Genomic DNA, 12330 nt, shown 5'->3' with positions numbered 1-12330 from the left:
TTTGCATTTGTCTTCGTAAATAAAGTAGTTATACATTTACATGTTTGTTTTAGTCTCCATGGTCCCTAGTATAGTGATCTATCCTCAGTTGATGGTGACCTGTAGCTTGTTTTTAATTTGCATTTGTCTTCGTAAATAAAGTAGTTATACATTTACATGTTTGTTTTAGTCTCCATGTTTGATACTCTAGTTATCTTACAATCCTTCGATGACTGACTAACAATTACTATTTTGTGTATGTGAAACTTCTATCGTCTCTGTTTGGTTGAAATGTTAAAGGGGCCATGTTAAATATCCACTTACCGAATACCTTCATTTATCAAATGGTACTGAATAAACGTTCTGGTGTTATTTTAAACAAAAACAACAAATATTCTGGTCAACGTTACATATATTGTTAAGCTAGATCTATATTAACCTAAAAGCTGTTTAGATGTGTACATAATGTGTTCCTCAAATGAATCATGATGTACTGTTTTTTGTTTGCTGGTATGATTTTACAATGCATTCCTGTAAATGAAAATAGTGAAAAAAACATCCAAAATGTTTTAAAGCAGTTTCATCATAATTCACGTATTGCATATAACCTGTGCGCAAATTTTGCTTTGGGAAAATATACTGAGGTGATACCTCGGTCAACTTGGGTCACCGAGGAGTCGGAACTGACCTCTAGTACAGTGACCACGCTATTGCCATCACCTGGCCTGAACTCAATTTTAGTGTCCATTGTGACATTCAAAGTCTAATTCATCTGAGTATTAACAAAAAAGTGATTTATCACATTATGCCGGGGAGCCATTGTGTATGGGTGTTTTGCGTCAAAGGTTCCTGTATAAAAGGATGGCAGTGTCTGGTGAAAATCAGTATCTCTCTGAGTCCTCTCCTGTTCAGATCATCTCAACTGCTCAGGTCTCCTCACCAAACAGAATGGTTGTTTTTGTGGCTGCTTGTTTTATCTTCGTCTTCGCTGGAAGTGCCTACGCTGCAAGTAAGTCCTTGTACCTGTAACTATATTATGTATTACTGAATAAACGTGGCACATTTTTTTCTAAAAGATCCTTCAGTTTGAAAATATATAATAATACTTGGCCAAATGAGTTAACAAATACATGGATCCACGCTTAGATCTATACAGGTAATATTTTAGCTTGGGGTACTGATGATCACGCCAATGCACGATGACACGGGATCGATTCCCCTCAGTGTGAGGTCATGTTATACTTCCAGCCCCCACCAACTGCACTCTCACTGGATGTGGTTTCGGAGGCAAGTGCATCAACAATGCCGCTGGTACCGCCTCCACCTGCGTCTGCTATGAAGGATTTGAAATCAGTTTACAGACTTTTGAATGTATAGGTCAGTAACCTGAAGAGTTAATTCGTAAATATTGCTCCTTCACTGAACAAACACCAGTCCTTTCAAATTTCACCTATTTCTTCATGTGATAGGTCCCTAGTATGGTGATCTGCCTTTAGTTGTTGGCGACCCATAGCTTAAATTTTATGTTATTTCGCCATGTATGGTTACAGTATTTTAGATACACTTTCTATGTTTATATTAATATCTGTGATTATCTAGTTAGTTTAATGTCCTTCGTTGACAGATATTTCTATTTTACTTTTCACTTTTGTCCATCTATAATTTGGTTTTGATTTAGTCACGATATGGTTGAAATATTGCCGATGTGACTATAAATGTTAACCCACTCACTAACTCTGTGTGTGATGAGACAGATTTGTCTCTAGATAGCAACAGTAACACGGAAATTACTATAATGGAAATTATTGCATTATATGATAGAGGAAATTGAAATTTATTACCAAGAAATAATGAGAATCATGAAAAAATTCCAAATGGTAAATAGTTTTATTTCAGATGCAATGCCCTCTTTGTGCTGTTATGTTCCTAAAAATTTGATAAGTTATTGTTTCGTATATCAGTTTATAAAGCCTTACTCGAAACAAAACACTCACATGGAGTGTCTCCTTTTACAGATATCGACGAATGTAACCAAACCAACGCTGCCCTGTGCCCCAACGGCTACTGCCACAACATGTACGGCGATTACAAATGTAACTGTTTCCCAGGATATGTCCCTTACTATCCTGACGGAAAGACATGTGTCTTAAGTAAGTTTATACGAATATATATGTAAATCTCAATGAAAATTCTAGACTGTTGGTACTCGTGAACCCATGCTTGCCATAAGAGGCGACTGACGGGATCGGGTGGTCAGGCTCGCTGACTTGGTTGACACATGTCATCGATTCCCAATTGCGCAGATCGATGCTCATGTTGTTGGTCACTAGATTGTCTGGTCTAGACTCGATTATTCACAGACCGCCGCCATATAGCTGGAATATTGCTGAGTGCGGCGTAAAACTAAACTCACTCACTCACTCTAGACTGTTGGTGTGAGTTTTGAGTCGGATTAGAACTGATCCTAAATGACCGTACTCTCGACTAACGTGATCGAGACATCAGGCTCGTCTGTTTGCTTGATCACGAAGTAAGTCTATACGAGTGAGTGAGTGAGTTAATATGTAACGTCACATCGGCAGTATCTCAGCCATATCGTGACGAGATGGTCTATACGAATGTATACGTAAATCTCAATGAGAATTCTAGACTGTCTCTATGATTCCTGAATATAGTGACATGGGAAGATCCGGGTTGGAACTGGTCATAAATAAGCTATCCTAGTCGTAAGAGGCGACTAATCGATTATTTACAGACGCCGCCATACAGCCGGAATGAGTGCGAAACAAAACAAACATGGCTTGACAACAGCGTATAATGATTGGTTCCCGCGAAGGCAGGATTTGAGTCGACCTTTCTTGTCTTAAACTCGAGCTTTCGGCGTGAAGACCCTTAAACCACAAGGGTACCCCTCTCTGCCCTCGACGATAAACATTAGAGATGATAAACATTAGTTATGACAAAAAAGGTCCGTCTTGACATATTAATTGCCTCTCCATTCACCTAATGACTCTAAAATCCATTTTATATTTCAGATCCATTCAACACCAACACTACTACCGGCAACAATTTCATCCTTGACTTGTTCAACAGCATCCCGACTTTCCTGTGGCCGTATATCTTGGGAGAGCTATAAGAAGAAGCTCGCAACACTGTCAACACAGTGAATGCGGTGAACCGGTCACGCTGATGACTGAAGCAGGTCTAACACTCATAAGAAATGTAGCCCAACTTGAATAAAGATTTATAATCATCACTTGTTGCACAGTCCTAGTATGTGGCCATCAGTTGCCACAATCTGATGAGTGAGTACTGGGTCACACTTGACCACATCGTGAAGGCTTTGACCAGCAGACTCCCCTACCACCAGAACTAACTGCTGAAGACCATGTGCGGTCGGTTATCAGCACGGAAACTACTTTTGGGCATCGTGTATTCATTTAGCCTTAACCATGAAGCAATCAAAGTTTCAGAGACTCTCGGGGAAACTAGAAATACGGTATTGTGTGTGTGTGTGTGTGTGTGAAGGGGGGGGGCATGGTGGACGAGCTGGCTAAGGCGCCAGGCTAGTGATCAAGCGAGGTTGAGGTTTCGGGATCGAGCCCACCTATGACTGAGTGTAAAAACCTTGGAACCCACGAATCCGGTGGTATATGACCAGATGGTGGCCACATGAACAGGTGCACCTAGTTGCGGGTAAAGCAACGTGCAGTAAACTTGGACAAAGTGCTGTGACTATGTGTCCCAGTCCACCCAGCTGTCAATTATGTACCTCGTTAGGATGAGACAGCCACAATAAACTCGGTGCGCCTAGTGGCAGCAAGAGTTGTTTACTCCCCAGGGTAAATCACCACGCATCACGCAGCAGTAAAACGAGAGTTCTACAAACCAGCAAGAGTGACGTTTCTTGATGGATCCATAAACCCTAGTCTCTCGAATCAGTCAACCTCACCTGCGCCAGCGGCTCATATGGGGGTCAGCTTGTAATAGTACACGTGTACAAAAGGATGGTACTCTAATCGGACTGTATTAGCTGCGTATGTGTCCCACTATAATTTAATGCTTAAAAAAGTGAATTCCTGTGTGGCGACATGTGTGTATTCATTGAATTTATGCGAATCAATACAATTCATATTTCCATTAATTTGTGAGTTGATTCCGACGTGACATTCTAGAATACAGAATGTTGCCATGGTTATTGATGCTTAAGGAAATGGGAAGTGGGTTAGCAAAGTGGTTATGGCTTTCGCCCGTCACGCCGAAAACCCGGATTTCATTCCGCACTTTTGTACAAAATGAGGTCCATTTCTGGTTCCCCATTTTTATATTGCTGAATCCAAACTGCTTAAAATCATGCTCGCTCGCTGACGTTAGTGTTACAGCTACAAATAGAATAAATGATAGGAGAACATCTCTGAAATCTGTACAAAGGGGTCAGTGAGTACCTAATGCCCATCTTCCAGACATTCACCTACAAACATAGATTACACAACAGACTCATTCCCTGGTGACTGGGGTCCGTCCTATTGTTCAACATAGTGCAATAACCAGTCCAGACCTTTCAGACTAATTCATTTAACTGGATACATAAGTATTAATCAGTATGATCTGGTACATACGAGCTTCCTCTTATCCTTGCAAACACGTCGTACAGTGTGTTCTGTCGCACAGCGAGCTCTGAAAATGGAAATCTAGTCTAGAAATTGTGGAAATCTCATAACGAGGCGCAGCCGCCGGAAACGTTTGGGGGTCTGGTACCGAATTAATATCCTATCAATCTCACTGTGCATCACAGAACCACACTGAAAAAGCGCAAAAAAAACATATAACCGGTTTGAGCCAGATGCATCGCCAATCATTTTACGACTCAGCAAACAAGGACAGTTTGTGACGCCTTAGTTAAGGTCGTGCCGCATACACCTCGACATAAAATAAAGAAATACGGTATTATTAATATTTACAATTACAATTCATTTTAAATACCATTTTCCTATGTAACAGGGAATTGATATTGAGTGTAACCAGATTTGTTTGTGATGTTTGTTTCCCCTTTCACACGAAAAAAAATTGGATCAGCGGAAAAGTCATTACTTCTTTGCTAGGCATTCTAGAAGTTGAGTTGATGAAGAATGAGGACTATGATTTATGGATTATTCTTCAGCTGTTGGTAGGTGCTGGTGTCAATCAGGATGTTGTTAGTGAGGGTCAGGAAGTCTGAAGTGTCACGTATGACAGTGGCATCAACAGAGATGAGGGCTACTAAATTCCACTAACGTATCATCACTTGTTAAAATAATTCTGTACTTCAACCCACTTTGTTATAACAACACCCTCCTATACCATACTCCTTATTAACTTCTGGCTTCCCATCAGTTTGTGTACTCCAACCCCATTATTTGTATAAACAACACATCTTCTTCTCATTCATTGTAACAACAATTCATGTATATATTCACTCCACAGAATTATTACCCTGTACCATTTGCTTTTCAACGACATTAGTATCTATGTCGAAACGTCGCACACGCTGAATAAAAGAAGTTGCATATCATAGTCCTCATTCCATTTCAATGCAAAGTCATTGCTTGTATAGGTCAATGAGACTCATGTTTCCGTATGTAAACAGAACCATTATATGTACGTACTGATCTGATGCGATGAATTCACAGGTGCACCGCTGAGAGGAATCGGAATTTTCAGTTATATCCAGTGACAGTGTATCACTGCAAAATGATACCAAATTTAGCAATTTCTTGACATTTGGATATTTGATATGCAACCTCCTTAAGGCCATATGTAATCATAATTAAGGAGTTGTATATGACCAACTCGCACATATACTCAACCCCTTAAGTAACTAGGCGGTAAGTGTTATGTGATATTTTGTGGCAATATTTCAGCTATATCGCAGCGGGAAACACCAGATATTGACTTCACACATTGTACTCATGTGGGCAATCAAACCCGAACGAACGTTTAAACCACTACGCCACCCCACCGCCCCAACTCTCGAGGGGGTATGTATGGCAATAACGTTTTTGGAGTTCCCTATGAATTAGACTAGGGCGCGGACGGGTAACCCGGATACGCGGGACGGGTGGGCATTGAGTTGGATCCGGGTACCCATCTCAATACCCTGACCCGTTATGATCATGTGACTAATTGATTAAACAATGTAATATGTTATTCTTTCATGATTAAAAGTTGTATTGTCTTTGAAGATTTAGACATAATTCACAGTAACCGAGTTTGAATGTAAAACATGCATAAGATATTGAAAAGCTCCGAAGTTTAGCATCCGAACTGCAAAATATAATGCCATTTCGTATGGATTTGATGTCAAGAATTACCATAACGGGTATCCGGGTAGGGTAGAGTAATATGAGTGAGGTACCCAGGTAGAAAATTTGGACCCGTCACATCCCTATATTAGACATGATGTGTATACGTGCTACATGTGATTTGATAAGAAAGGTTGATAATAATATGCATAAATGCAAGTACTTGTATTGCTCCTTGGCTATGTTAGTTTCATTCTTTCCGAATAAGAGACATAAGGCCCATGTTTTTCCAGTGTTCAGCGAGACCCTTGAAAGATTTATGATAGTGGAAGATGGGAGGTTAATTCATAATATTCACAGTAACCTATTTTCCAAAAACTTTTAACTCGATACAATATTAATATTCGTCCGTTTTTAACTGTTGGTAGTGCTTTGGAGTTTTGTTTTACGAAACAGTTACGAGTATCCCACGGTATGCCATAGACACAGCTGTGGAAAAGTTACTCATTGTACCCGTTTAGTCATGTGTGGCAGGTTTATATTTAAACTAGCTCCCTTGTGTATACCAACACACACGCTGTGGTGCACGCCCGTCACAGCATCACCTGTGTGCAACCCTCCCACTGATGTCGTCGTAGGTGTACTTGCGATGTGCTTGTCTTCCGACAAAGCATGGACAGTAAGTATAAATAATTCTTAAAGAAGTACTGAAATGAATATAATAATACTTCCCACCAAAAGTTTAGACTCACTGGTGTAAATATAGCCACTTACCTTAGTCAACTATTCTCAGCTAAATTTTGCAAAAATATTCCATACTTTTAAAGGTACTGTTTACACATGAAATGATGTGTTATATTTCCATTAGTGGCTGAAATCAGTGAAACTTGGCGAATTCTTAACAAAATTGTACACCAAAACACAACTGTTCCCATGCATGATATTTACACATGCTTTTCAGTAATTTTATACATGATCCTCCACAGTTAATCTGCATACGGTTTGCAGTTGGTTCCCCCAAGTTACCGGAGAAATCAGTCTTCGATGTCATCATATGTGCATTGCATACAGTAAATGTTCTAAGTAAGGCTGAACCTTGGGTGGGAAGTATATGCTCAGGGTGAGTAAAAAATACCCCGGATGAAGTTACTGTGAATATTATGAATTATATTTCTTACATAGTTTTTTATGTGTCTTCGTATCTCACCTGAAATTCAGCCACTTTTAATTAGTTTTATCGATTATACGTGGTGATGTATTTCTATAGTTTTCAGCTGTGTATTTTTCTAACTGTAATATAATGCTATTTCTGCGGTGACGCAGGGCTTATCAACGTTGTCAGCGTACAGGTTAAACAAAAATGAAAGAGCGATGTGAAAACACCATCATTGAGCAACACTCATTTTGTGCATTTACATATATCTTATTACAAACGAAGAATCTACGCAGTTACAAGTTATTGTGACGTGGACGTATTACGATACAATCCGGAAAACCGTCTCCTGCTATTTATAGATGAGGAATGCCCAGACTATATTTAGTACACACGTAACTGTTGTATCACCGCCTGTCAGTGTCACAATTGGGATCGCTGGCTACTATGCCTTTGTGTGAGACAAATCGTTTGCAGTGTTTATGGCGCTAGAGCAGGGTTGTAAACAGCGAGTGCATCAGCTGGGTTATATGACGCTTTTAGCAATACTCTAGCAATATCTAGTATGGCGCCGACTGGCTACTAATACAGACAACCCGTGAAGGTCCCGGGGTAGAATAGGCCTTCAGCAACCCATGCTTGCCATAAAAGGTGACTATGCTTGTCGTAAGAGGCGACTAACGGGATCGGGTGGTCAGACTAGCTGACTTGGTTGACACATGTCATCGGTTCCCAATTGCGCAGATCGATGTTCATGTTGCTGATCACTGGATTGTCTGGTCCAGACTCGGTTATTTACAGACCGTCGCCATATAGCTGGAATATTGCTAAGTGCGACGTAAAACTAAACTCACTCACTCACTCTCCAAGACAGACCACAGACATCGATTAGCCATAATTAAGTTCGATAGATTATCGATACGATAAGTTGAAATGAAAGTGGTACATTTCACGCCACTGGTGAATGGTGACATGTTTATTCAAGGTGTATCAAGGCGAGAGACAACGGGCTTCACATGCTGTACGCATGTGGGAATCAACCCTTGGTCTTTAGCGTGGCGTTAACAACTAAACTACGCTACCGCCACATTCGGCATGTTGAGCACGTTTCATCAAATTCAAATGGAAGTTTATTTCATAAACTGGAATAAAAGCTAGTGCTCTGTATATTTTGCCGAGTTATGATATTTGATAGTGATCCATTAACACATGCTCATGGACGATTTTACCTGGCAAGCGCTTTTCAAACTCGTCACACTTTGAATGTCTTTTTTCCAGAATGTAAATCCTGCCAACAAACAGAAGAAGAGTACAAACAGAAAAATCTTAATGAAAGCGTCCTGTTAGAACATGTGAGCAGGGCAACTGTAACGAGCAAGAAAACGCCACAGAAGGAGAGGACGTTACGTCAGCTGGCGAAGGCCGCAAACGCCTTGCTGAATTCAGACGGAGGGGTTCTGCTGATACACGTTTGTGGGCAACAGCAATGGGACAGGGACCTGGAATTACTTGATGAAGCTATCGGAAAACGGTTTTCTACTATGCTTCCGAGTGGTTGTCAATACAGTGACTATTTTTCCCGAAAATGGTTATCGAATGTCTCGTGTTTTGAACGTTTTCAGGACTTTCTGTTATTCAGAATTACCAAAATTCATGGTGTATCGACTTTAGACACCAAAACAAAAATGCGAAATGACTTTGAAAATGTAAATGCTCCCTGTTCTGTCATCGCTACGATATTGAGGCGTGGTGGAGATAATGAAGATCAAGTGGCTGCAAACATGGTCCGACACACCAGTCTTGTCGATATACCACTACATGAAGACAGAGAGTCAGAGTTGAAATCGCTTCCACAACAGGCACATGGTGAAAAAGCAGTTGAAGATGTAACTGACTGGATTTGGCATGATCTGAAACTGAAAGATAACATCACTTCAATGTCAAAGCTTCAGAAAGGTGGACGATTCTACATAGGCATCTCCGAGGAACCATTTAATAAACGTGATTACAAAACAAAGACGCGTTATATGAATGCATTTAATTTCTGCGTGGACATAAATGAACTGATACAAAGGCTATACAACAAACTGAAAACAGACATGATCGTTTTAACTGGGAAAGGGTCATTTCAGGAAGCACCTTCTGATTTGATAGATGTTTATGCTATTCTAGAACACTGTACAGACAAATATGTACTGTGTGTTAACATAAACCATTTCAATGGTATTGTGTTCCATGATAAGGACGGACCAGAAGTTTACACATTCCAGAATGGGACGGCGTGTTGCATGTCAAAAGAGGAATGGTTACACAGACTGCTGTCGTTTTGTCATCAACCAATGTGGCCGTACAGACCCCAAGCTGTTGACGCGTTTCGCAATATGGATTCGTACAGACCTTCAAGTTCAAAACTTATATGTGATCGCCCAACTTTCACCGGTACTGCAATCTTAACATCGTGTATCTTATTCCTGAAACTATCACATATATAACGCTTGGGGTCGACTCCTGGGATTTGGTTTTCTTTCTGTAGGTGTTGCCGTCTGAGCTAAAAGTTGTGTCATGTGCGACATACTGCAAGTTATTTCCAGAACACTATACCATTTGTTGTGTTCTGAAAACAAACCCGAAAAAACAGACCCTCCCAGTATTTTCAAAAACACGTCTACATGCAGCCTAAAAATTAAATGCAAACTGCAATGCATCCGACATTCAAGTGTGCATTACCTACTCTCCCTTAAGATCGGTTCATTCTCGCCGAAGTGGTTCATCGCATCCAAACTAGAGCAGATCCATGCTCATGATGTCAATCACTGGATTGTCTGATTCACGCATTCATAGTTACATATCGCCGTCGTACCGTGTTAAATAACAAACACAAAACATGCCCTATGGTAGAGCCTTAAGTTGAATGATATGTATTTCTAATGGCCATCTTGCTGCATTTCACATCTGCTTACACTATACAACAAAGCAAACGTGAAATCATCTCCTGAAATCGCCACAAACAATTGCTAAATTCCAATCATTGATATGATAGACGCAGTACAATTATTAGAAAATGCTGTCTGCATTTCCTAGAACCATTTATAACTCAAACAAAGTCATCTCCCGACTGCCATTAACCTTGTATTTCCAGAAAACAAATTGACACATGTCTCGCTGATCCGTGACTCATTTTGAAGCATATATTTCAGCTGATGGACAGGGAAGTTCCACTGAGGCTATCAAGATGGTGCTTCTAGGATCATCAGGATCTGGTAAAAGTCTCACTGGGAACAACATCCTCAACAGAGAAATTTTCCACACAGGTGTATCAAGTCGATCAAAAACAGGCCAATGCCAAAAGGGTGTAGCCGAAAGATATGGGCGCGAGATTCATATTATTGACACACCTGGAATGTTTGGTACCAGTATGACCACTGAAGAAATTGCCAGAGAAGTGGCCCGCTGTGTTTGGTTGACTGTTCCAGGTATTCATGCTTTTGTCCTGGTCATCAAGATCGACCGCTTTACAGAGGAAGTGCAAACTACGGTGGATCTCCTTTCACAAATATTTGGAGACGTCATGATGAAGTATCTAATAATCTTGTTTACAAGAAAGGATGATTTGATTCGGGACAGTCTCACTGTTGAGGAATTTATTGCAGAATCACCGGGTGAACTGAAAAGGCTTGTCATCGCGTGTCAAAATAGGTTTGTGGTATTTAACAACAGGTCAGAATCAGAACAAGATCGAAATCAAGATGTCCAATCATTACTCAGAGCAGTTGATAACATGATAGTTGACAACAAGGGAAGGTGCTACAACAACTGGATGCATCTTTCCGCTGGGAGGATTATGAAGGAGAGAGAGGAACAGCTGAGACTTCGGCACATGATGGAGGTCCAGGAAAGGAAAGATTCCATGAAGCGAGAGTGGAAGAAGAAGCATGAAAAGACTAAAGCCGAGATGTCTGAAAAACTTGCCCAACTTCAAAATTGGCTACAGGATCTGAAACAGGAACGGTTAAGCGATTCCACGGGGTCCTCTGAAATACATGCACTGCAGCAAGACATTCGGGATTACAAAATGATGATAGAAAGACATCAAATGCAGTACGAGGAGGAAGTCTCGAAACAAGAACGAGAGATAGAAGCTGCTATGAATCTCCATTTCAGAGTAGAAATCCAAAAGGAAGTGGAAATGTGTGCAAACGGTAATGTAAGCGTTCTGGAGGCTGGACTGAAAACATTTGTAACGATAGCGTTATCTTCCATGCAAGGGTAAACCTCCTTTCAGTCAGATTTCACATGGATAGTAATACGTTAACAACCACTGCCAATGACACACTTGTGTATTGATGATGTATCCGGAGACAGGGACCGAGTGTTTAGCATTCATGGCACTGGGAGTTTAGGTTATGGCGTTATATGTTTAATATCAACGAATACAACTTTAACAGTAGTCATGAACAACCACAAGCATGGTTAACGATAATGGTTAACGATAATGGTTAACGATAATGGCCATCAACTGTCGCAGCAATAGTAATAACGACCATTGTAATCAGCAAGAAGGTGAGGTGAAATGCGGTTTAACGGTCAACCTATTTCGCTCATATGACGACGTGTATGTATGGTTGCTTGTACCAGTTCAAGTTTATCTGTTTTAAGTCTCAAATGGTGAATAAGTGTATCAGTTCACTCCGCAAGTATGTTTTACAAAATGTTGTTAGTCGGTGTTCAGATGTGGAATTGACCGTCTGGTGTAAATATATGGTTACTTAATTATTGTACTAAACATATTTCATTGCTAACATTTTCAGCAAGGTTGCCTCAGCATGTTATCAGAATCTGTTAACTGTAAAAGTAACCGTACATATTGCACATACCACATGTCAGTGCTTGAATCTATCGTGTCACAGTTTTCTTCCA

General features: G+C 40.4%; 1 protein-coding gene across 1 annotated transcript; it reads left to right on the top strand.

Annotated features, from left to right (window-relative positions):
- Positions 1 to 6828: 6828 nt before the first annotated feature.
- Positions 6829 to 11770, top strand: LOC137297102 (uncharacterized). The gene is made up of 3 exons (XM_067829085.1): positions 6829 to 6939; positions 8692 to 9852; positions 10611 to 11770. The coding sequence occupies exons 1-3, from the start codon at positions 6933 to 6935 to the stop codon at positions 11681 to 11683; spliced, it is 2241 nt and encodes a 746-aa protein (XP_067685186.1). The 5' UTR covers positions 6829 to 6932; the 3' UTR covers positions 11684 to 11770.
- The last annotated feature ends 560 nt before the right edge of the window (positions 11771 to 12330 follow it).

Source organism: Haliotis asinina, chromosome 9, assembly GCF_037392515.1.
Source record: "Haliotis asinina isolate JCU_RB_2024 chromosome 9, JCU_Hal_asi_v2, whole genome shotgun sequence".
Taxonomy (NCBI): Eukaryota; Metazoa; Mollusca; class Gastropoda; order Lepetellida; family Haliotidae; genus Haliotis; species Haliotis asinina.
Note: the sequence above shows the minus strand (reverse complement) of the source record. Positions and strands in the feature narration are given on the sequence as shown.

Bases quoted from the DNA above. Each gene is read 5' to 3' on its own strand.
- LOC137297102 (XM_067829085.1), top strand. The intron at 9,853-10,610 runs GTACTGCAATCT...CATATATTTCAG, and splicing joins TGATCGCCCAACTTTCACCG to CTGATGGACAGGGAAGTTCC.